The sequence below is a fragment of the Balearica regulorum genome, chromosome 5, assembly GCF_011004875.1.
Source record: "Balearica regulorum gibbericeps isolate bBalReg1 chromosome 5, bBalReg1.pri, whole genome shotgun sequence".
NCBI classification, from domain to species: Eukaryota; Metazoa; Chordata; class Aves; order Gruiformes; family Gruidae; genus Balearica; species Balearica regulorum.
This window is the reverse complement of record NC_046188.1, coordinates 65,821,528-65,848,552: the sequence shown is the minus strand read 5'-3', so window position 1 is coordinate 65,848,552 and position 27,025 is coordinate 65,821,528. Positions and strand designations below refer to the sequence as shown.

Here is a 27,025-nt window from a genome sequence, read left to right as displayed (position 1 = left end):
TGATGTGCACTGATGATGGAGCACACACCATTCAGAGAGTGTTTAATATTCTTGTCATAAATGGAAAGAAATGGGCAGCCTGCCAAGTAAATTTGTCTGTGAAAGCAGAAGACCAACTCAATTCACCAAGAGTGACTCAGTAATATGAGACTAATTGAACTCATGGATTCCATGGAGATTTTTAGTAAAGATAAGGTACCTCCAGGGAAAGGTGTTTCCATGAGCCGTGGGGGCCTTATACTAAAGGAGACTTTGGAAGTGAGTAAAACATGACTGACAGAATGGATTTTTAGGGACTACTTACTTTCCAGCCATTCAGTTAGGGGATACGTAGTTATTGCAGAGCTTTGGTTATTATATGATTATTCCTACAGAATTTAAAAAACAAAACCACATGAACCCTGTTGTTTCAAAGGCCACAGGGGCTAGCCTTTGTAATGCTTCTGAGGTGTTCAGCCCTTCAGAAAGCAGAAGACATCCAGAAAAAAAAGGAATACATAACAACATGTTAGCTGTGAATGAATTGGCAGTCTCAGGCCAATTACAGGACACATGCATCACTCCAAAATGAAACAAAATAAAACAAAACTTAAGCTGAAGGAGGGTAGATTTAGATTAGATATAAGGAAGAAATTCTTCACGATGAGGGTGGTGAGGCACTGGAACAGGTTGCCCAGAGAAGTTGTGGATGCCCCATCCCTGGGAGTGTTCCAGGCCAGGTTGGATGGGGGTTTGGGCAACCTGGTCTAGTGGAAGGGGTCCCTGCCTGTGGCAGGGGGGTTGGAACTGGATGATCTTTGGGGTCCCTTCCAACCCAAACCATTCTATGATTCTTTGAAAACGAAAAATAGGTACAACTGGTACCTTCCTTACTGAGTTTAAAGTCAGTCTATCATGATAAGGGGAAAAAATGATCTGCACAGAAAACATATGGCATGATTCAGATCACTGTAAGAAAATTTAGATCCTTTGTTCTGGAAATAGCCCCAGTGAATGTATTGGAGTTATATAGAAAGCAAAACCTACAGTTTGGAACTGTAGGAAAATATTAAGTGAGAGAGAACAAGAAAACAAACAGCTAAATTTAACAAGTTATGTGCCGCAGAAATTAATTACCAAGCTGCAGCCCCCAGGGTGTGATCTCAGGACATCTGGTGAACAGCAATAGAACTGTGCTTGTAGCCTACCTTTTCTTACGTATTTATATACATCTCCATTTTGATCTTTGCTTGGCTATAGCGTAATGCATATTATTCGTTAATAAAGCAGGCTTAATGTCTAAGAAATAGCTAATCCTCAACAGGGCTTTAGAACAACCAAATGGTAAGACAATTTTTGAGGAACTGGCATCACTTCTGAAAGGAGAGCACAGAGGATGTGAAACTGTGTATGGAGGGGTTCCCAGCTAAAGATAGACCACTGGTAAAATGCAATGTGTACATTAAAGTTAGTTCCATACAGAAGGCCAAATCCTGAATTCCTTTCCTGATATTCAGCAGAGACATGCCTCCTGCTGAGTTAGGCAGGAATACAGCCCAAACAGAGACATTGACATTTGTCTTTTTCCCCCCTTTAAACTGTTATTTTCTAACAGATTGAGAAGTTTCTGTAGCACTAAAACAGAGAATAAGTAGCATCGCCTTATAAGAGCTTTCTATCTACACTTTAGTATTTGCTTTGGCAAATAGAGTGGGATTCATAGATCATACACCACAGCATGCAGAGATAGCACTAATGGTAATTCTGATCACTTATCCAGCTCTGAGAAAAAAAGCCAGCTAAGAACTGCCCATAAAACAGTGCCCTTTGGGTAGAAAAAGGAAGAAGCCAGAAAATCTTGGCCATAAGAGGAGCCAAAAAGTGCCTCAAGTACAGAAGGAGTTGTAATAATCAGACATAAAAAGCAGTAAAAGTCTGTGGTGAAGGCCCAGTAGATGTCATCTGTTAAGCTGAGGGGGCTGTTGGGCTGAAAACCAAGAGACAGAAAAACTTGTCCTGGCTTTCATGATGAAAATGCCAACTTAAGAGACAGACAAGCAAATCCAAAGCCTGGTAAGGGCTGAAGTTGAGCATAAGTCTTTTGAAGAGTTTGAACTTCCAAGTCTTGTAATAGACCACTAAATATGTAATTAAAATTCTCTTCCCCTGTAGAAGAAGCCCTGAAATAGCTCAGGACATCAGAACTGGTCACACAGCGACTGAGTCACACAAGAATCGACGGGCTCGGTTTGACTCAGACGGAATTGAACAAGCCAGAGGCATTCCTTGAAGCATCTGAATTTCTGGCTGACTACATCCAGAGGAACTTGGGAAGCAAGAGAAAAGACAGGCTTGGAAGTGAATCAGGACCATGCTCTTAAATGTGTGGATGTGCCTGTCCTTAATCTGTTATATCTATATATAAAATTAAGGTGCTAAATAAGGGTCCAGAAGCACTCCACCCATTTCAGTTTGTGCCTGTAAACCTAACCATGCCAGAGCAGTGCCACTGTAGTGTAGCTGTCAGAGCTAGTATCACTCCATGGCACTACACAATGGCCTTTGGAGCCACAGCTTCCTGTAGTGGAACCGAGTAGTTAATCCACCAGCTCTGTGATAATTTATTTGTAACAAAAAATAAGAAAAAAGAGATATAAAATATTTACTCTTAAACACCAGATTATAAAATGAAATGCACACAAAACCTAAGCTTGAGATTGAGATCGAGAAACTGACATTTAGAAAAGGGATCTGAACTGAGAACTTGATATTTTTATTTACATTTAGAGATCACAGGTATTTTGAAATGGATGGGTAGAGTGCTTTGGCCTAAAGCTAGCTATGTGATACCCCAGTCTTCCTCCCTGCCCTGTGGAACATAATGTAATCGCTCATTAGCAGTGCCCTAAAATAAAGTAGAGGTTTTCCTGTCATCTTGAATTATGTACTGCTCTCATGTTTCCAGGGGATGAGGAACATCTTATGTATTCAACAAACCAACAGTAATAGTGGTTCTGTGCTCAGATTCCCTCAAAACCTTTTACAGTCTTTGGTTTTCCTTTATATCTTGTAGTAAGAAAAAGAACATTTGGATTTTTATGCCTTCAAACCCGTGGACATATTGTCCATAGAAGATATCTAGCAAAGGTGAGACCTTTGTGGTTTATACAAAGCACAGGAACTGTTTCTCAAACGATAGAGTAATATCAATGATAACTTCCGCTATTAATGGAACATGAGATCAACAAAAACAACAACATCTAATGCTGATTGTTTCAGTCCAGTTTTCTAATGAGATGGCACTTACTTTTTTTTTTTTTTTTTTTTTTTAATGTCCATTCTGCTTCATAATCACTTTTGAATCTAGTTTGGTGAAATTTGCTAGAAACATAACTATCCTAGAGTTAAAAGTTCCCTACAATTTTCAGAAAAATGGTTTACCAAAAACGGTTTTGTGAAGAAAAATAAAAGAGACAAGGTGAGGGAGGGGGGAAAGGCATGCTGATGACATGACAGGAACTGATCACACTGACAGGAAAGCGTCAGGGACCATGCAGAGGAGGACTGGAGTTCTCATAGATCCTGACCAAGGCCTGGTGTGAGGAGAGGGTAGTAGAAAGCTAGGGTTACTGAAGACAGGAAGCCTCGGGGATCCAGATGCATTCATTCTCATGCTCGTGCAACAAGCAATATTTGATTTTATGTTATAAATAAAATGTAGGGAGTCTTTTTATTGCAATGATAGTCATTTGAGGCTATGGCAGCATTGCTAGCTTGGGTTAGTGTTATCTGATGCAGATGCAAACATATGACATAAGAAACCCCCAGATTCCTTATCTTCCTATTTTGGATCCAGATTGGAGACAATTCTATGAGGCTTATTCCAAGGAAATTTAAGCAATGAAATGTGATCACATTCAGTCTTGAAGTCATGTGATGGTTGTCAGGTTGTCAAGAAATAAAACGAAAGAAGGAAATATGGGATGAATGGAAGGCTACCTCAGTGAAAAACAGGTTCTTTCTTGGGAAGGCATGAGAATCACTGATACCTTTCTACACACTCCACGAACCCCAAACATCAGCTAAAGACATATGCTTTCTCCTTATTTATTTTTCACTATGGTTGTACACACAGTCTCAGTATCCTTCTACGTAGAAAAGCTATGATAGAGCAGTTGAAAACACACAAATGTCCTTACATCACTGGAACCTGTTTTGGCAGTCTCGTAGTGAAGGCTAAATGTCTTGGCTGTCTGTATCACTAGAAAATTATCCTTTGTGTATCCAGATTACTAATTACTAATTTTGTATGTGATTCTGCTTAGAGAAACTGCTTTACATATAATGGAATCTTCATACATTCTTCCTACACAGCATTGTATGTATTTTATGTATTTAGTCTACTGACAAATAAATATTTCTCCTAAAGAAGGATTATTCTCCCTTTTTCATATCCAAAAAAAACCTGAGGTGTGGAAAAAAGGAGTGACAAATTCAGGCTGCAATATCAATGCCAGACCCAACGCTGTAGTCCAAGAGTCTGCTCACAAAGTCAGATGTCAGTTCTCTGTTGTACTAAGCACAACAATTTTCCAAATACCTATCATGAGTTATGTTGTGTTGTTTTTCCCTGCCAGGAATAGTTTCCTGATCAAATGATGTATCTGAAGTTACCTTTCGTATCTCTTTAGCAGTTCTCCTAGCAAACAAATGTCTATAGTAGATTTAAGCTCTGTTCAAATCAGTGTGATCTGTGATCTGAATCAACAGAAATTCCTCTCCAAACTTCTCTTAATACATTTTAAAATAATGTTAAGAGACAAGTCAACAGAAAAGAAAGGACAACTGCAGCCCTTAGAAAAGCTGGTTCTGATTTTCTAATTCTAGCAATAAAAAGTCTTCAGTTTGTACATTTCCCTTAAGGTTTTTCATGCAGTGAAAAGAGACCTGACTGTCACTAAGAACAAACTGACTCTTGCTTAAAAGCCTTGCCTAAGCTGTTAAACAGCCCAATGGTGGACATCATGGAGCAATAAAATAATGATAGATTAATGATATGAAAGATCATTAACTATCATATTAATAAAAGATAGGATGATATGCTGCAATCCTTGGCTAAATTTCATTGTGGGTAATTGCATCCCACTCACCAAGTGTTGCATAGCTTGCTTGTGTACTAAGAGAATTGCTGCTCTGGCTCACCCCCAGAGGTAGGTGCATTTCTGTCTCTGTAACATGACAGATGGCTTGAAGTCCTTCGGGATCCTTTACATTTGACTCATGGAGCAGTACAGGAATTCAAAGGAACAGATGTTCCTGTAATATCGGGGAAGAAGATAAGAAACCCCATTTATGTTTAAGATGAATGTATTTGATACTGTCAAATTTCTCCACAGATATATATAAAAAATAATACTATGAATATCATTGCTTTCATGATTTAAAAGGCATTTACCATTAGGTGGATTTTTATTAGGTTGTTTGGGGTTTTTTTTAATCTAGTTGCTAATATTAAAAACAATGTAGATTTTAGACAGAAAAGAGACAACAGAGGAAATAAACAAACCTTTATGTAATGTAACGGGAAAATTTCCAGCCATGCAATAGCCATATATGCTAACTGCAAATCACCTCGTGTTGTGGGTTTTTTTTCCCCGTGCAATCCGCTATACCAGCAGAACCGAAGAACCGACTTCACTTCTAGTGCCTTGGTGGCCTTTACCACTAGAGGGCTGAAGCAACAGCTTCAACACGACCATGAACCTGCCCTGCCACACGTGAGACAAACACACCTTGGATTGTCTGAAAATCAGACATTGCCGTTAGACTTAACACCATGAATTTATATGCTTAAACCCAAGATATTCCTTATTACAAAAAAGTGCAGTTTTCAGATACCTTTATGCTTTTTTTTTTTTTTTTTTTTTAAATGACCTTTGTTACCTTCTCTGAAAGCAATTAACAACTTTCCAAACACTTAGTTTTTCAGCAGGTCATTAGAGTATTTAATCATCTGTGTTAGTGCAGAGATTTCTAGGCAAAGTATCTCCAGTTTGGCTTAAAACTAGAAATCACCCTGAAAAATTAGTGTGCAACTTCTGTCCTCTGTTATGTATCATTTCTTGTGCTTATTAGGCTATTGGCAAAGAATGTAATAATGTTCTAGCAACCGAATGGGGGCATCTGAAAGAGAGTAGCCCAATTTACAAGCTCTAAGCTGTCATATATCACACTCAGGTGAAGTAGTGGGCAAGCTACACAACTTTGCTTGACAAAATCCAGAGTCATAGTTTATTTTGCCTGTGCAGCCAGCTTCCTGCTAGATTCTTCTATTTGTCCTTGTGATCTTGGCCCAAAGTTCCAGATTTCTATTTCCAAGAAGCACAGGCTGGTTGAGAGTGATCTTCCATGTGAATGTGTATGTTCTGCTCAGATGTATGCATTATTTAGCATGTTTCAGCTCAAGCCTGTTCTCTTTGAGACACAAACCGAGAAAGAAAAACAGTCTTCGTGCTGTCATAGTGATGCAGAGCCAAGATCTGATCCAACAGTTCAACTTCTGCCATGTTTGTTTTATAGCACAGAAATTACCAAACCAGCCCACCATTCAGGAAATTAAAATATCGTTCAAGATGTAAGCAATATAGATCAGGATGAAACAGGAAGAAATTCTGTGAACTTCTAGCATTACGGAGCATTACAGCTACTCCTTTCAACACCATTGTGTAACAGAGTTCTCAAGAGGACATAATAACTACGTTGTGCACACAACCTAGGTCTGGAGTTACGTGCACAAAAAAGAATAAGGCCGTTTCATAAAATAGATATTTAGCCACTGCTGGGTATATCTCCAAGGCAAAATGATCTCTAAAGTATTGTCAATCCAACTTCATGTAGTTTTAGCTGGGATAGGGGAATATTTACAGGTTGGAGTGCAAGATTCAGCAAAGATACATATTTAATGTGTCAACACATAGACACTACATCTAAATTCTCAAATTGCCCAACTGTATGATTTTTCAAGAGACTTGCCCAGTTGTTGCTGCGAATCACCTATTATGACACTGGGGGATAAAACAAAAGCCCACCTAAGGTGTCCTCAAGAGTGACCCTCACAAACTTTCAGGGAGAATAAGGTTTAAGAATCCTGGTTTAAAACAATATCTTTGTCCCCCTTTTCTGCCTCTTCAGTCAAGGGCTTGGCACAAGATTTTATTTCAATAGTAATTGAAATAGTGATTTTTTTCAATAAATAGTTTACTGAAAAAGAGTTTACAGAGCTGTTTCTTCTTCCAGACAACCTCCTTCCTGGTGATCTGACAAGCAAGATCATTATTTTGGCAGTGCTTTGGGATTTTGCACTTCCATAGTCCCAAAGAAGGTAATAAATTGCTTCGTTCTTAAAGTGATATCAAATTCCATTGAATTCAATGGACAGCTACCATAAAGAGGAGTGAGAATTAGATCAGAATTTTTGAGGCATGTTTATGCTATCCTCCGTCCCAAATGACGCTCTATTACACACGTGCATTTAATGGCATAACTAAGATATTTAGCACGTAGTTTTTTCTGAAGATGATACTGTATCCTTAAGAACAGTATTTTGTCACCTTTTAGTAGATGTAGAGAACAAAATCTCTTAGATTGAATCTGTACGATCATATGAATTTAAAGTAACACATATATGATTATTTGTCAAAATGGATCCTAACACACATATTCATTTATAAGCTCTGCATGCATGACACTTGGGAAAGACCAAATCTATATCTCAGTGTATCAGCAGTAAATATAAGGTCAAAAAAAGGAATTTAAATAAATTGTATTTTTAAATCACTGGTATGTATCACTGATGCAAAATTCAGCTTAGGGTGTAGTTTGCTTCAGCAAGACTAAAACTTAGTGAAGACAATTGAATATTGCTGTGTTGACTCTGGAGTCCTCTAAAAGGATTATACTGTATTTAGACACTTCTGAGGGTTAGTGTGGAAAATTTTGAGATTAGATCTATATTAATAGGAAAACTGAGCTAAGAACCACACCTGTAGTTCTTCATCTCTTTCAATTAACTTGTTGAAATAGCTCAATCAAACTTGTAAAAGGGAACTATTTATAGAAACAAAAGGGCAAGTACAGACTCAATCCTTTAGCCTTCATACAAGCAAAAGAAAATCTTATCAGGCAAAGACAATTGTATTTAATTACAAGATTTCAGGATTAAACAACAAGCTTTCTGCTCTACGTGAAAAACTGCAGGCATCTGCAGCATCCTGCATCATACCATATCATCCCACAGATATTCTTAGAGCTTTCTCAGAACCGCATTTTTTACTGGGTGACTTTTGACTGAATCTCTTTCCTTCTGGTCAATACACGAACATTTAGCAGGGATATCTGGACTAGAATTTTCTGCATAGCGTCCTATTTCACCCACCACTGCCACCAGTGGAAAGAACTCACTGGAGTTTGAATTAGGCCTTTTGTGAGATGAGTCTGTCTGTGACAAGTATTCATTATAGAAATAATTATTGATAACAATTTTGATAACATATTTTAATGCTATGTGGTGTTTCTTCTAGAAATGGCTTATTCTACCAAGGTTAAATAACTAATAATGTTAAAAAAGCTGAAAAGTCTGTACATATTTTATAACACTAATGACATTAGCTTTCTACTGCTCTTATTAGCACCTCATGTGAAACCAGTACAGCTGAGCTTGATAAGGATGTGACTCAGTAATATCCAGATATAATGGGTGATAGACATAAAATTTCTACTTCAGGTGGCTACAGCAGCCTAGTCACCGTAATATTTTACCATACTAGGGTTGTTTGCTATTTTGCATATTTTATCCAATTAAGGACTAATTCTCCTCTAGTAAGAGTCTGTACCCAGGAATGTCTCATCTGGCCTTGAAATTCATTTTCACGTGATATGATAAATTATTTATCTTTCTCAAATCAGACATAATTTACTTATTAAATACTACTATTTTACTAATAATTATTGCTGCTACTTAGTAGCTGTAGCATCAAAAACATGCCAGTGCTGAGCTTCCTATAAAAAGGGCCAGAGCTCCTTGTACGTAGTGTGCAAATAAACAAAGCACCCTTACCTGCAGACTTTACAGTCTCAAATTCCAGCTCAGAAAAGTGCTCAGTACTTTTCTGAAAGGCTTGTGATACAGAATCCAATCCCATTTCGTCCCTGATAAACAAGTTCCTGTTCTTACTGCCCCTCAGAAAAATCTATTAATACAGGTTTCCTTCGAGCATCTGCAATGGCACACCGGAGCCGCGAAACACTGGGAAGACTTGCTTATATAACTGTGCAGCTTTGCATGTACTGGGAAAAATCCTTTCGGCAGTGTAGTGGTAACAAAGATGCTGTACTGAAACCTATGCTGAAACCCACGTTCAGATTAATGATTTAGAAATCAGCACTGTGTTAGGATGCTAATTAGCAAAATTTCAGTTACATATAGGTTTAATTTATTTTCTTCTCTGGTACTTAGTTCTTTTACAACTTTCAACGGAAACATTGAAATTCTACATGGATTAGTCGTTATGGGAATTTCTATATTAAAATAATTGGCCTTTCTTTTATAAATGTGCCTTGCTGCTGGAAAACTTCATTAACCCTCCACCAGAGGGCACCATCAGAAAAAAATATTTATATAAATCCGAAGAGCAGTTGCTTTTAGGATATTGCAGCTACGACACACGCTTTCATCAGGGAATCTTACTTTTAAAATACACGGGTTACATTTTGTCACTAACTAAGCAAGTGAAGGACCGTAATCATTTTAGAAGGATTTCTTCAGAACACAAGTTATACATTATTTTTTTTAATTAACAAATCTACATAAACTTTAAGATTAACATGAAGCCTAAGAGAAATATAATGGTTATGACTTAGAAAGAAATACTTTTGCATCTTCAATCTACTTCGAAGTTATTAAAGTCGTAAAATTACTGCTAGATTATGGAAAGGGAACGAGTTCTGTTCAGAATGTGTCCAGCTCAATCTAGTGCTGTAAATACCACAAATCAAGTGTAAATGTTACGCTGGCCTACTGAAAAGTATGGAAGCAGAGGACACAAAAGACATGAAAATATTAAATGCGTAAGAGAAAACAGGCACTAATGGATGCCTAATATGATATAAAATAAGCTGTGCGAGTAAACATGGATATAGCCATAAATATACCTTTAGAATAGATGTTATCTATTTATAGCAAGAGCAGTATTACACGCAGTAAATGCCCTGTTTCCCCAGAAGTGCGACTGACTGCACGAAGGCCGTGTCCTTTCTCCACACGAACAGTACAAACGGATCAGTGACACTCGGCCCGACGTGCGGCAAACCCCGCGGCGCAGCCCCGAAGATGTGGGGGCCACGATGAGCCCCCACGAGGCCCCGCTTGCGCGGCGCCGTTCCCCGCGGACGCGGGTGGGAGGCGAAGACGCGTCTCCCCGTGGGCTGCGGGGCGCGGAGTGGGCGCGGTGCTGTCCGCGGTGCTGAAGGGGCGCGGCGCCGTCCGCGGTGCTGAAGGGGCGAGGCTCTGGCCGCGGTGTTGAAGGGGGCGAGGCGCCCTGAGGGTGCCGCTCGCTTCCGCCGCCGCCTCGGGGCGCGACCTGCGCGGCCGCGTTGGGAGCGGCGCTGCGCGGGTGGGCGGGCGGGGGCAGCACGGACACGCCAGGGCTCCTCGCCGTCCGAGGGATTTAGCCAGCGGCTCCGGGGCGCGGGGTACTTCGCAGCTGTCTGCCTACGGCGGCGAATCGCACCCCTCCCCCTCCAGCTCTACAGCCGGGGACGCCGCCAGCGCCAAACCGAGATTGCTTTGAAACGCTCCCGCAAAGGGATCTCCGTCCCCTCCCAGCCGGGCATGGCACTGCCTCCACCCGCCACCACCGAACCCTGCAAGGCCGAGAAGACTTTCTGACCGTGCCTGGCAACTCCGCGCTGCCGGGAAACCCGGGGGCTGCCTGCAGCGCGCTCAGACTCCCCGCTCGCTGCCGCACACAGGCGCGCTCCCTCGCCCTCGCCCTCGCCCCCCCCGGCTCCGCACGCCGTCTCTCCCTCTCGCACACACACAGGCGCGCACGCTTTCTCTCGCTCTCCCTTTACCCGGAGGTGCACTGATGATAGCCGTTTAATGAGGGGGGGGAAGTTAAGAGATTAAACCAATATGAACCATCGTTGCTCGTAGCGGTGCCCTATCCAGAGCAGAGCAGAATCCGGCGAGCACCCCTGCAGGAATGGAGTCGGTAAAACAAAGGATTTTGACCCCTGGCAAGGAGGGATTGAAGAATTTTGCTGGAAAATCTCTTGGTCAACTCTACAGGTAAGACTGACATCTCTTATAGGACTCTACTACCTAGAAATATTTGGAAGCTTTTCTTAACCGCCAGCTGCTGAAGGAGGTCGAATGCTTTGGGGAGGCTAGTGGTGGAGGGGCTGGAAGATGTTGAGATACTGCTGATATAATCTGGATACTGGAAACTAGTGCTGAAGCTTCTCAATATGGCACCCTCGTAACTTCTCTATCGGATTCGTAGATGGTGTCAGTAAATATGTAGCGAAAGATCACCCCGTCTTTCTCCCACAAAACCCAGGATCCCATCTTGAAATGATAATCAGGAGAGAGCAGCTCCCTGTATTTTTGTTCTGTGTTAATTTTGCAATGCAGCCACAGGATCTTTCCCCCTGACCTTACCAGTCATTAAAAAATAATAATAATAATCTTTCCTGGTTTCGATTAGTCTTGTCCCTTGTGTAATTCGTCGTCAGAGGAAGATAAACATGGAGATGTATAAATAATTGATATCCGAACGATTTTTTTTTTTTCTCCTGAAGCTGAAACATATAGAGGGATGTGTTTAATTATTTATCCGTCTGCCTTGAGAACCATCTACTTGTCTTATAAGTAATACACAACTGCAATTGCTAAACTCAAAAGCATCACTTAACAGTATGTTTCTGTGTGTACATAAGATTTCTATCATCTTCAAGCCCTGTACACACAGATAAACAAGGCAAAATTCTCGCATACCTAAAAAGTGTATGCGCTAAAGTTGACAGACACATCGTGCTCCATCCAGTCTGGCGAGTTTAGTGACCTCCAGGACGTTTGAGAATAGCCTGTGAAATTCCAATGTATTTTCGATATTTTATCCTCTGCCAGAAATTACCCCGAAGGGTTTTTTTTTCCGAATTACAGACGAAAGGTAACTGCGGATTTATCTGCCTAGGGCAGGTCACGTAAAAGTCTTTTTTTCCATACCTATGCGGCAGTGTTGGGCACAGGCACAAGGCTGTTCCACAGCATGAGTCACAACTTCTGCTGCCATTTTCAGGAAAGGGGCCATATCAGTGAAGTGATAAAGACAAAATTAAGATTTCCATTTTAGTAGGAAGGGTACAATTTTGAAAAGCCATAAGCGAAACCAAAGACAACAACAACGCGGTGAATATCGTACAGGTTTTGGTCGTATTTAAGTCATTTTCAATGGTCAGAAAAAGAAATAGAAATATTCATAATCCAGAATAACTGCTTAAAATATAATTAAGGAAATAAACCTCCTTTTCGCCCTAAAAGGCTCTACAACATATAAATAAACCGATCATGTCTCCTGCTTTTTATATAGTCACACAATAAATAATGGAGAAACGGTGTTTGTATTTGCCAGTGAAACTCCGTTTGAACTCCCCCCTTGGTTAACAAATGCGCGATTTACTCATCTTCTCTAACGCACGGGACTGAGCTATTTTGTTTCCGATTCTTAGAATTAAAATAGTTTTCCTGTCCCTTACACACTGATTGCTAGCGTCTTCCCGAAGACAAGGAGCCCATCCAGAAGACACTTCTACATAACCCTTTATCCGCATGAACGAATTTTGAACACAAACCCACGGGGTTTTATTTTATTCAAAACTTTAAGACATTTCTTAATGCTGCGGTCTTTAAGCATGGAAATCATTCTCCCAGCAAAGAAAAATCGGGAGGATTTCACCTGAGTAATCATTAGAGAAAATCCCTGTATTTTCTCCAAAACACGGAGAACCTTTTGAGCCCGATTCTGCTAATTGTTACTGCCTCATTAGCCGGATGAGTTAACTTCAAAGAGATGCTCCTCTGAGGAGAATTTCTGACGTGAGAAAACACTCCCAGAGCAGGGGTGAGGGCAGCGGTAGGAAAGTCCAGGGTGTCGGGAAATGGTCATCCTCAAGACGATGGAAGCGGTTAGTTTTTCTGTCTTTTAAATATCTCAGTGACTACAAAAGAAGATTAAGAGATTCAGCATGGGACACTTATTCGGTAAACCTGATATTTCTTACTACCGAATGATATTTTTAAAGCTTTTCCAGCAAAGAAGAAATAAACCGAAATGTTCTGAATCACTTTTCGTGGATAGCGGGGGATTTTTTTTTCCCCGGTATTTTTCTGTTGATTCGAAATAACTGCAAATAACAATTCCCCTTCAGATTCCTGCACATTGTTTCCTAGGAGATAGGATTCTCATGTAAAACAAGGGACTGGGGGCAATGAGATCGAGCTTAAAGCCGATCTGGGGAGGCTAAACCTGCGAAGCGATCTCACTTTCGCACCGCGTAGCTGAGCAGATGGGATCTTTTGGAAAGACTTCTCCGGAGTTCCCAGTTCTCGAAAGACAGTCATGTTTTCTTCCACTGCATGTGACAGCCATTTTGCAAATCTAAAGTAGCAATATCGCTCCCCCCCCCCCCCTTTCTGTTACCATGTCTTTTGTTCCCAGACCTGAGGCGAGATGCACATCAAGATGACCCCCCCTTGGTGTTTCTAATAGAGCAAGGAGGCAATAAAACCTTCTCCAAAAGACTGTTTCGGTTTCCATACTATGCCTCTTGGGTTACCCAACATGGCGCCTCTGCAGTGGTTACAGATGATGTCTTCTTAGTGCGTCCTACATATTTAAGCAGAAGTCTTTAATGATAGATGAGCAATTCTCAGCTAGAGCTCCTCCCTGGGCTTCTGCGGCGGGGTGGCGGGGGGAGTTGGGGATGACTAATAGTGACTCCCACAGGTCACTGCTAAAGAACAGCTGAAGGTGAATGGAAAACAAGGAATAAATCCTCAAATCAATCCAAAGCGAGCCAAAGGGGCGGGGGGAGTGGTGAACTTAAGCCTTCAGCTACCCGAAGTAGCTGTGCGTTCAGGGCTTGACTTTCCCTCCTTGTGTCGGACAGAGTCCTTGAGAAGAGGCAGAAGCCCGGGGACACCATCGAGCTGACGGAAGATGGAAAGCCCATGGAAATGCCCGAGAAGAAAGCTCCTCTGTGCGACTGTACCTGCTTCGGGCTGCCCCGGAGGTACATCATTGCCATCATGAGCGGACTGGGATTCTGCATTTCCTTCGGAATCCGATGTAACTTGGGAGTGGCCATCGTGGATATGGTCAATAACAGCACCATACACCGAGGAGGAAAAATTATTAAAGAGGTGGGAACTCTTCCCTCGTAAATCCCATGTCCTCCCAGTACAACTCCCAGGTCAAGCACCTTAGCGCAGGCGAGACGGGCTCTGCTGGTTTCGCGGCATTTCCCCCCCGCTTCAGCCCGCGATGCTCCGCGGCCCCGGGGCGGGCGGCTCCCCTCGCACTGCCCGGCCCCGCCGCCGCCCTTCGTAAGGCGGAAATCCCAGCCCTGAAGGAGAAACAATTTCTACCGATTATTCCCATTTTTCTTTTCGGTTCCCAGTCCCATTTTAAGGTACTAATTTGCGGGCGCATTTTTTGGTTGGGTTTTGGGTTTGTTTTTCCCTTTTGAACACAACCTGGAGAAACGCAGATAGCTCGTAAAAGAAATGTAGGGGATGGAGGAAGGAGGGCGGCGGATAAACGACTGGCAGGGGATGCGCCGCGCTGTAAAGGAGACGGGGAGGTTGTGCAGGAATGTTTGAAAAAAAAACAGGGTGAAAGAATTTGCTTTGATAAAAGACGTTCAATGATGAGACCCGTTTTAAAGAGGGTTATAGTCTAGCAAGAAAGAGGTGAATGCTAAATACAAATGAGGGTTAAATATACAAGTCTGGAGAGAAACAAACCGCCACAGCTTACCCCTTGCACAGGCGAGAGGTAGGTGCTTACAGCCACGGCCGTGCGGGCAGGAGGGCAGGGGACGCCTCCGCCTCCCCGACCGCACAGGGCTGTATTTGCAAGCCCGGATACGCGGCCCCGAGGCGGTGCGGCAGCAGCCGGGCGGTCCCGGGGGTCCCAGCGGCTCTGCGGGTCTGCGCTGCCCCGGCCCGGCGCCGTGGACCCTGCCCCGGCCGAGCGGCTGAGGACACACGGGGCTCTGGTCACTCCTGAGCCACTCCGCCTGTCTCGTGTCCCACGGAGGCACGGACGGTGCTGGGTTCATTGCAATTACTGAATTTGTTTTGCTGCTTATTTATCTGGCGGGCAGCTGGAGGATTTGCTGCGGTGGGCTAACGCGGAGCGAGCATCTTTGGCGCCGGGCGCCCCGCGTCCTCGTCCCTGTGCCCCGGCCGCCGAGTGCCACCGCAGGCGTTAGAACCTCCTCCCCCGACTGCCCCATATGAAGTTACTGCGGATGAATACTTTAATCTGGCACGATTACAGCCTTCCTCTTCTCTTTCTCTCCTTCTCTCCCTGTCCCTTGCATTGGAAGAAAGCGAAGTTTAATTGGGATCCTGAAACAGTTGGCATGATCCACGGCTCTTTTTTCTGGGGATACATAATCACCCAGATCCCCGGCGGGTATATCTCGTCCCGGCTGGCAGCTAACAGGTAACGACGGCCTGAATAGCCCCAAGGTCCCGTACGAGTCCGAGCGGGAGGCGGCCGGGGAGCGGGGAGCGGGGGGGGGAGCCTGTCCCGGCCGCAGGCAGTGTTCCCCCCCGGGAGCCGGGGCACGGCGGGACGGCCGGGGCTCCCCCGCACTCCTGCACCAACCCGCCCCTGGTTCCAAGGCAGTCGCGTTAAATAAGGAAACAAGGCTTGCATGAAATCTGGGAACGCGGTTGTGATGATGCATTCATCACCTGTCTTCAAACTACCCTCTGGTTTTGCGGGGGATATCTCGCGTTGGTTTCTTTTTCCTTTAACAAGTCATTTAAGGAGGTTGTGTCAATGATATTCAAACAACCCGTATTCAGAGGCAAATGCAAAGATTCATTATTTCATCAAAGCTTGAGAGATATTTTTTTTTCCATGACTGAACGAAAGAATTTTATGATTTCTGCTTTCATGAAAAGGAAAAGCATCAGCGGGAATTTTCCATTAACGCACAAATGAATTTAGAATGGTCGAAAAACATGTTTCAATGAGACTTCCACAATGAAAAGAAAGTGCAGATGGTGCGGGGACTTAAGGACTCGTTTCTATGGTGTCTGGCAATTTTTCAAGCACCCAGGGTGAGATTCTACCTGTTAATTAGATCCACTGAGTATTCAAGACACATGAGGCTTTCACATCCGTGCTTAATGCCATAGGCTCAGCCTTCGCAGAAGTGGCGAAGGTCCTAGTGCCGCTCTTCAAAACAATAACAAACTAAGAACAAATGGATACTGAAATAAATCAGCAATATATACCTTTAACTCTTCTCAGGAGCGTGCAACATCAAAGGTAGGCCTGGATAGGCAGAGATGCTTTGCCTGGTGAGCAAGCTTACTCGTGTTTGTTTGAGAAAGAGGGGAGGAGAGAGGGGAGCTGCGGCAAAAATGCTCTCTCCAAGGTAAATACCTGTTAGACAGAGAGCTACATTAAAAATAATGAGTATTTACTAATGGAGAGATGCTGTGTAACTGAGATATCCCTAACATCACTCCTCTTAAAGCAAATAAAACAAAATACAACATTTAGTAAATTGGGGTATCCATTGGCTGTCTGTTTACACGTGCCATCTTTCTGATAATGGTTCAGAAATATAAAAGGCTATTTCAAACAACAGTTATCTGCCAGTTAAAAGGTTCTTTTCCTTTTCTTGCTCCTTAGAGCATTTTTGCATCTTTACACAGTCTGCAATGCCTCAGGATTAATTGGAGTTTTGCTTGAGTAAAGACTGCAGAATTTGGCTCAGAGAATCAAAAATCTGTCTTCATTCACCTGAGCGACATCAGTAAAGTCATTTAAATCAATCCAGATTTAAAGTGATGCAACTACAAAGATTTGCAAGACAGTGGCAGAGACATTCCCAGGAAAACTCAGTAGTAGAAACACATAAAACCTGGCATATGTGAATCAAATTTTCCTCCTCTTCACAAACATTTACTTTTACAACAGTAAATGAAGACCAGTTCCAGTTATTAACCCTGTGTATTTTAACACAGCAATTTTCACAGATTAGTGGTTAGTTACTACTGTTGTGGAAGGCTCTGAGACAACTCCAACACAAGGAAGACGACTATGTAAATCACAGGTTTAATTAAGGATCTAGCTACGACATACATGCCAGTAATTGTAAATAGTAAAATATGAATAGTGGCTGTGATTTATATTTAGTTTGCAGATTAAAATGGCAGAGAACAGAGTGCTGAGTGGTTAGATGTAGTGGTTGGAATAACAGGGTATTGAGGAGGTGAAAGTACAAGTTAGTTGCTGAATGCTACAACAAGATTTTGACATCTACATGTTCAACTTGAAATGTAGGGTAGAGTGGCATCCAAACTAGGGTGCAAGCCTTGATGTCCATACCTTTTCCAAAAAACTGCATGAAAAAAAATCAAATGAGTACACAGGCCTAGAGGCCTACAGCACCAATGGCGTACGAGCTACTATAAAAGTCTCTGCTGATTTACATGTCTTGTGCTACAGCCACAACTGGTCCCTTCACACTGTGGTGGATGACAGTCAAGTAACTTTTTTTTTTTTTTTTACAAACCTCACTGAATATCTTTGTAGTATCAATGGTTTCCTTTGCATTCAGAGCAAGTCTGAATTTATACAGAAAAACAAAGTTCAGATGTGCTCTACATAAAAAATAATGTACTCTAGAATAACATCATCAGATTCAAGATGGTCTGTGAGAAACTCAGTCTTGAGCTCAAGAAAATGGGAAATTTTCAAGAGATTCATTCCCTAGAAGGGAAGGAGATAACGATTACGTGGAAAAGACAGTATGAATGAAAAACTGACTCCCAACTGCTAAGAGTGTCATGGAAGGAAACTGGGAGGAAGGTTAAGGTGTGCTTTGCAAGTTTAATTTGTTATTGACAGGGAGCTGCTGAGTGTCCAGCACTGAGTTTGCTTGACATTAACATTCAGTCTAGCGACCGATTATAGAGATCGGGTTGACATAATCTGAAAGTTTCTCTAAGGGATAACACGTGGAAGAAATGACCCTCCTGTGGCATCAAGAAAACCTTTCTACACACAATGCATTAATTTCAAGCTGGGCTGAAACCCTTTATTTTAATTCTGACCCTGTTTTAAAATGCTTACTGCCAATCAAGAATTAGCAGCCCTGAGCTCTGAACTCTCTAATATAATTTCTTCAACTGAGTCTGTCAATGGGTAGCGTTTCACTGAGATCCTTTGCTAATTGTAGAACTCAAGGCTGCTGCTGTATGGCTATTCTGTTCTGTCTTGACCCACTGCTCTTGTCATACACAGCTCACCGTTACTTCTGACAGCACAGATTTAGTGATTTACAGATTTACAAGTAGTAAATGGAGTTTGTCAGGAATTTGCACTTGATAGCATGGATTTCAATTTATCTCATATTGCATCACTGAGAATTTTCTGTTATAGAATATTTTCAGCCCACCACTAAGAAAAATGCTTTATTTAAAAAAGGTGTATTTACACAGCTGTAGTACCAACAAGGTCAAACAAAATTGTATTCAAAAATTCCAGAGAAGAGTCAGAAACAACACATCTCCTGAGCACTTACTCCTCAGGTGGTCAATAGAAGTTGGGCTAGTATGTTACAAAGGTCAGTGCTCCTGAGCACTATCAACTTCTATTGATTTCCGCAGGAATAGAGAACCTTCAGTATGTTGCAAGACAACATAATTTTTCAAAAGACTCAGATTTGGCCTCAGGTGCCCCCTCATTTGCAACCAGTGAAGCTTTAAACTTTCATCCCTTGAGTAGTATGTGAAAACAGAACAGAATTCCCTTTTGCCACAAGAGGCTAGAGACCTCTCTTCCCAGAGGAGGATCGGCCTCTGGAAGATGCTGGTATGAAAGTACTATGCAACCGACCACAGCAGACTGGGGGAACAAAGGAAGTGCAATGCAGAGTCCCATGGGAAGGGTTTATTACAGCTCTACCTTTTCTCAGGGTTAAGTTCTCAATGAACAACGAACAATTAACTTTGCCATCGATTAAGCACAACATGATGATAGCAGAGAGTATTGAGCAGGCTCTAGTAGTTTAGAGAAGGCATCTTGGCACATGGACATCCAGGTTTGCAGCTAATCTAGGTTACTTCTCCTGTTTGAACACACGTCCAGCCTTACACTAAAAAAAGTGCCCTTCTCCCCAGGCTGCAGTACACTGGGAGTAGAATTTGTGGTCCCTGCAGAGACATTTACGTAACCGTCTTTATCAAGAGAACATCGGCTATGATTCAGATTGAGCCTGTAGGGGCAAGAATAGAAAAGCAGGTTCCAGAGACAAATCCAAAATAATAGAAATTTTCATTGGTTACAAGCCTTTCTGATTAGTAATAGCAAAGCTTTCTCCCCAAATAGTGAATAAAGAATGAGACTTTTTTTTAAATTGTTGGTGATTCAATGCTGTTTTTCACTAAGTGACAGTGGATTTTGACTAGTGTGAGCAAGGTTTTTCAGGAGGAAGGTGCTGAGTTGCTTTTGCATTGTTTAAAACTATTTTTTCCTTGAAAAACACAAGAAAACATGAAAATTAAAGTGTGAAGCCCTAATACCATGTATCCACACTATTTAATCAGCTGAACTATTACTCGTAACAGCAGTTAATGCCATTTAAAAGCACATAAATCTCATTTCAATGCTTTTAAACTACAGATTTTAACATCAGTGTTACAGAGGCTCTCACCGGAGGGGTTGTCATTATATCATTACAATGGGATGTGAACAGACAGTATGAAATGCTGACAGTCCTCCAACCCCACCTAGTCTACTTAGTCGATGAAAAGAACTTTTGCTAAGGCTGATCAGAATTCATCTAATCTTTACAAATTTTAAAAACCAATCATCATTCTCAATGACTGAAATCTTATTAAAAGAAAGAAAAAGAAATCCGTGGTTCGGTGGCTCTTCAACTCTGTCATTCAAAATTTGATTTAAATTGAATGCATTTAAACATCAATGGCCAAGATATTTAAATGTTCTGAAACAATGCAATGAATGCAATATTCTGGTAAGAAATTCAGAAATGCCATTTTATAATTACATTCTTTTGTAGTATCTTAACAACTATATTATAAACAGATTTTGCTGCTCTGATGCTTTGAAAATAGCAAACTGGAAACTGGTTTTTCTTGACTATGAGCTCTTCCAGGAAGATTTATACTGTTTAACTGAGCAAGTGAGTTAACAAGTACTTTAAACCTCAGGTGTATTGTGTCACTCCCAGAATACACGTGTATCTGCCAGCATACTGTATAGGCACCCCAGGTTACTTGGGATATTTTCCTGGGTCATCACGTGGTGTGATGAAATCTTCTTTTTGCGTTTAGCACAACCAAGCGAGTGCCTGTAACCGGACTAGTGATAGCTATCACACCAGGAGACTGATGATTAACTGGCTAGTGTTTATGAACCTTTCAAAGATTTAGATACCATTACGATACTGCTGAATAGTCCTTAAACAAGATCTACTGTGATCTTCACATTTCATCAGCCATTTCAGGAGCATGTATAAATGCTGATAAACTTGTGGGTACAAAAAGGACCAGATAATCAGATGATATATTCAACACCATTTGATAAACTGAATTCTGGTCAATATATATGACACTCAAGTGCAAAGTAACATCAGGGAGTGGGGAACCATCCTGGAAAGCAGTCATACTGAGTGGGATCTTAAGCCATGCTGAATTAGAAACCCATCATGAACTTCCCACATGATGCTCTAATAAGGAAGTCGATGTAATCCTGAGATATTTATTTCTCTGGTTTTAGTGCAGTGAGTGTATTTAGGTCAGTGACACTGACCTTGGATTGTTGAGGGTAATTTGGGTACCTGCATACTGAGTGTTGAAAAAGTAGAGATTTTTTAGAGATCTTTAATTACGTAAAAGATGATAGTATATAATGTCACATTGTGAAAGAAATAGCAAGAACTATGTATTCAGTGTATTAGCACATAAAAAAAATTACTAGGATGTAATTTGATTGCAAAGTATGCATGTAACTCCACCGAAAAAAAATGCTGGGTATAAATGTGTGGTTTAGTCCCACAGAAAGATACAATAAGAATCAGTAAATGAAAGCCAGATAAATTAAAAAAGCATAAATACTAACAATAACGACTAGTCACCACTGGTCCAACCAGAGAAATTATATGCTAGATTCTTTTTTGTGTGTTAAATTCCTATAGCGGACATTATATTTTAGCTATTATAAACAAATGATTTCAGCACAGGGATAATTAAGCAAAATATAAGGGATAATCAAGTGAAACACAAGGGTTAATGCCATAGTGAATGTCAGGCTAGATGGCCTTAAAACTAAGCACTTGTTTTATCTTTAACCTAGAAATATAATAATTTTATTTAAATTAATATTTCCTATTCCACATTCATGCTATTGCAAAGCTGCAGCTGTCTGTGAATAAACTACCTGCTGTGCTGTCACACGTATATGGAAAGGTGTGAAATTCTACTGATTTTTACCACCTCATCTCAGAATAATTTAAATATCGTTATATTTTAACTTCTGATACTGTCTTTAAAAATTCTTTAAAAAACATGCTGGAAATGTATAATAAACCCCTTAAAATATAAATTACCAAAATGCTGTGGCAGTATTTCCTCACTGATTTCCTAAGTGAACGGTTTAAGCACTTACTGTAAATTGGGAAGGATTCTCTGAAATTAATAGGTCATTCTTAGATTACACAGGATAGAGAATTAATTCCCAAGTTTGCAGCTATATATTTAAAATAGAAAAGCAGGTTTTGACTGTACATGCCCAGTACTATTTCAAAAATAGATCTGCAATAATCACAGACTTTTTTTGTAAAACAAAGCTAGGTGACCATTTTAGCTCATTTGTGCATACTCAAACATCAGAACTCTCTTACGTAAAGAAATACAAACAGCAGAATAGAATAAGAATTTAAAAAAAAATTAAAGTCACCTTATAATTCTACGATAATGACATATATTTCTCATTACCTGTTAAACAGCAAATCCTGGCACTATTCATATTAAGAATTATCACTACATAACAACTAAATTTCTCTACAATGCAATTATCTCTCATCTATGTTGAACATTTCATCATTGTTTCATTGGAACCCGAACAAAAATACATAAATCAACCTTTTACTTCAAATTCATCTTTGTTTTTAAAGTGCCATTCATCTTGTTATTAAGGGCTAAATCCTCTTCCCAGCAAGTAATCCAATAGGATTATTTGCATGAATAAACCGAATATTTCAGACAACTGCATGTCAGTGCATCTCATCTCAGAGTCTCAAAGATTTTCAGTGAAACTGTGTCAGTGAAATCAGAATATTTCTTCCTAACTCGGCCTTAATGACAACAAGCATAAAAAATGTAAGGCAAAGCATTGGTTTAGAAATGCAAGTCCAAAGATGTCCTAGAACTTTACGTCTTTACATTTTCTTGGTTTAGAGAGAGAAATTATTCACTCTCCTTTAGCAGGTAGACATATTGTGTGTTTTTCTGATTTGCAAACAATGTATAATTCACAGCATGACCAGGGGATTTGTGGATGGTTTGACAAGAACCAACTTCTCAACTTCTGAAGACGTAAACTGACCTTGCACTGTAAGAGCGAACCCCCAAAGCTGTACTTGCCATCTCCACCTTTCACGTTCAGTTTGAAACCCTGCAGATTAAACTGGGCTCAGATCCCAGGCACTGGTGTTGGGTTCGTCTGCTTCCAGGCAAAGAAGCCAATCTTGCACAAAAACCCCGAGATGATTTGGTGACCCTACTGTGTTGCAGGGTCTTTTCAGCACCAGTCACTGCAAGATGGGGACTGGGGAAACATCGACGGGTGGCTGGTACCACTGCTCACTCTGCCATATGGCTCAGGGTCCTTCCACTTTTCTGTCACGAATGATGAAGCTGTTTTCACAATTTAATGATGCAACAAGGGATTTGGATGGAGGTTTTGGTTGATAAAAGGGGGCCTCAGATGTGTGACAAAAATTAATAATGTATCCAAGCCCTTATTATACTAGATTAGATGGCGGGAGGTCGGCTTTTACATATTAATGCTTCATGAAGGGCTTATAATAGGATTTAGTATGAAGGGCACACAGACACATGCCCCTCCTCCCTTCTACACATATGAATGAAAATAACCTGTTTTATCACATTTTAAAAAAAAGCCAAATAAAGCTGCTATACTACAGCTTCTGGCCACAGACTATTAGTAAAGAGGATCTGTTTTAAGCGATTCTTTCACGAAGCATGTGCAACCTAAGACTGGCACTTGGGAACAAGTGTTCCTCTCTAATGTCAAAGGTAGCTTATTCTATCTGTTGTGCTGGGCAGCTGAGTTCATCAACCACTCTAATATTCATGGCATAATCCGAGCTTTGTTAGCCCTATGCCATTTTATGCAAATTAAAGGCCTGATTCAGAAAAACCCACTATATTCTGTCTATCATTTATGAAGCCGTATGCTGTCAGGATGGACATTTCACAGGAATTTGTCTACAGTGGAGGGGTCAACAGAGTCATCAGGAAATTAGCCTATACTAGAGAAAAGTCAGAATGATGATACATGTCCAGACCAGCTAAACAGTATCTCCCCACACTGGATTCATTTTCACTTAGTCCATTTCAAATACATAAACAGAAATATAAATTGTCCCAAGAAGGTTAATCAGCATGATTACAAACTGAAAAGATAACTAAAGTAAGAGAAATATTATCAGGATTATTTAGGTTACAAAGCTAATGTAACTATGCCAAATGAGTGGCTACTCACAGTTGACAGTCAAGGAGGCAAACATTTATACACAGGGAAACAGCTGAAAAAAAAATGCAAACAGTTGTCACTATATATTACCAAGGAAAAATAATTTTTCAGAAGTCAGTAACATCACTGTTTACATTTACATAAATTGAAAGCAAGTAAACCATTATTAGTGGTGTTAAATTTATAGCTTCCAAGCAAATCTCCAGCAAGTGCATTATAGGCTAAAATGTTATTTTCCGTGTCCCTGAGAAGCACCTGTGTTACTCTCAATTGACTAGTACAAGTCCACAAATGTGGACTTTTGGAACTACCTGGGTATAGAATGGCAGTGACCCTCAAGATACTAAATGCAGAGAACTACATTTACTCTTCATGAGTTTTTTCAGGACTAAATATAAAAAAATTCAGAATTGACCCTGCTTGATCAGATGTAACTAACAACAGTAGGATTATGTCTGAAATTTGGATTTATTTTTGCATTCCATCCTCCATTGATCCAAATCCTTTGAAACCGGTATCTGTAGAAAAATTGCCACATAGTTTACATAAAATTACACCAGACAGTTTCAGACCAAGCTTATAAGGAGACATATTATTTATTGGGATTATATCATCCAGATATGTCAATATTGTCAAATAACTTTGCTCCCAGTTCTCTCCCAGGTCCCGAGACTCCATGAATCCCTATTGCATGTATGATACCTCATAACCAGGGTCCCTTTCAGATGGGAAAAAAATAATCCTCTGAAACAAAACCCTCGTATGCTTCTGACATAGTTAATTCCAGTTAATTCCAACAGGTATCCTTAATCACCTCTACCTGCTTTGATAGTTCACCCCAATACAATATGTACACTGGATTTCATACAGCAAAATGCTGTTTAGGTTAGTTGCATAAAAACACTAATGTCACTGTCTCTTTCCTCTGAAGGAATCTACATTTACCCTGAGCAGTCCAGATACAATCAGCTGTAACACGTGGCCTGCATGTCAGAAAACACTCCACAAAGCAGTACAGATGAAGCTTTTGAGTCCAACAGACAGCAGTTATCCTCCCAATCAGCTCCACAAAATATTTCAAAGTTAAAACCACAGATGATTTCTTTGATGACTGTATTATGTATCTCTAAATCAACAGAGACAGTTGAATCACAGTCTAAATGCTGGAACTCGGTAAGGTAATTTGAATGAGATGGTCTTGGTTTGAACCACGATCTAGCAGATTACGTATTTAAAGAGCAAGCCATCCCAAAGCTAATGAGCTAGAAGGAGTGAGTCAGAGTTTTATCCAGACATATAGGGATATAATAAGTTGTCAGATGAAACCACAGGTTTGAGACATTCCCCAGCTGAATGCAGACAGGAGTGAGAGATGGTTGGTAGGGTGACCAAATGAATGAAGAATAAAGAAGATGAAGTGAGGACGGCCTGGCTTGCTTAACGGTGCAAAAGAAAGAAGACAGGATTGCTATTGGGGTAAACCGCAGAGATTAAAACCACTAAACTAAAACAGCATGGGTACAAGATATCTACTGGATGTAGGAAGTAACAAGCTGGAAAGGCCTCCAAAATAAGTAGGGCAAATGCTAATTACTTCTGAGATGGAACCTGATACGCTTATGAAAAGATGATGTAATGTACTTGCTGGTAAGAACAACGATCAGAATTTAATGACCCAGGAGTCTTTTACATTCAATTGCCATGGTGCTGTCATCTGACAGTGCCCACAGTCTTCATAAAATACAAACTGCCATATCAGAAATAGGTCTGTGAGCAGGAATTGGAAGGCGCAACCTGAAAACTGGTTAGGGTCTTGGTTTGACCTGTATGCGTCAGTGGCATTAGTGGGGCTTGGAGAAGGCAGAAGGCTAAAGGGACTTTGTGTTACTGCTACACATTGACTTAGTCTCTGCATGGCATTTTGCCCCGGTACTTGATCCAGTCCTGGTATGGTCTGTTTTGCTAAAAGACTTGTGAATATTTTGGGATTTATTTATCTTCAAAGCTGGCAGATCCAACCACAGCAAATTCAGGTCATCAAAACGTTCATGTTCTGTATCAAAGTCTTAGAAGGCCCTCATCACACCTGATATAGGTAGAGATACACTTTCTAAGAAGGGAAGTGTTAACTGGCAGCTAAACCCCTGAAATTTCTATATATTCAGTCACTGCACAATTCAAAGAAAAAAATACATTAAAAAGGATGATCACCAATTGTCATTGCTAGCAACATTTGCAGAAGGAAGGATTCTGAAAAACTGCTGCATGCCTACAGACATTCCAGCCAGCTCCTGCCCTGTTTGTCCCTAGACATTATGTTTCTTTCAAAAAATTAAGCATTTAATCCAGTGTTCAGCCTTGCAGTTCCTCTCAGACATGAAATCTTTGGGGTTGTATAAAAATATAACATAATAAGTTTTATGTTGTATTGTTGGCCTTTTGCAGAAGGAGGTGTGTCAGAGATGAATGATAGTAGGTAGAGCCAGAGTAAAAGATAAATTTTAGAAATCTTGAGCTGACAGCAGAGTCCAAATAGTCATTTTGCGTGATACACGTTCAGCTGCTCAGAGCTGCTGCTGCTGCTCTGGGACTCTCCCAAACAGGCACTGTTCAAAGAAAAACACCAAAGGATAGTCAAGACCCAGTTTATTTTTTACGTATGTTTATTAAAATAGGTCTTTGTTCAACATATTTTATGTGTTTTCTGTAAGGAAAAGGAATGGCAATAACCAGCTCACCAACTTCTGCAATCTTGTTTTGTAGTTGTCAGTGACCAACACTTACTATTCTTTAATTATTTTGAATTTTAATGAAATAGCATTCATAATTCATTGATACAGCATATATTTAAGCATCTTAATCCTATAGTATTTTTCAATTAAATATTAAAAAATGCTGTTTTGAATATACAGAATTACTCTTGGATTTTTATT

General features: G+C 40.7%; 1 protein-coding gene across 1 annotated transcript in view; it reads left to right on the top strand.

Annotated features, from left to right (window-relative positions):
• The first annotated feature begins 10,379 nt into the window (after positions 1 to 10,379).
• The window catches only part of SLC17A6 (solute carrier family 17 member 6), a 33,744-nt gene continuing 17,098 nt past the window's right edge, over positions 10,380 to 27,025 (top strand). Inside the window, exons 1-3 of the mRNA XM_075755341.1 lie at positions 10,380 to 11,326; positions 14,209 to 14,461; positions 15,652 to 15,770. Coding sequence (XP_075611456.1) covers positions 11,241 to 11,326; positions 14,209 to 14,461; positions 15,652 to 15,770 — 458 coding nt within the window. The 5' untranslated portion in view covers positions 10,380 to 11,240. The remainder of the gene's footprint in view (positions 11,327 to 14,208; positions 14,462 to 15,651; positions 15,771 to 27,025) is intronic.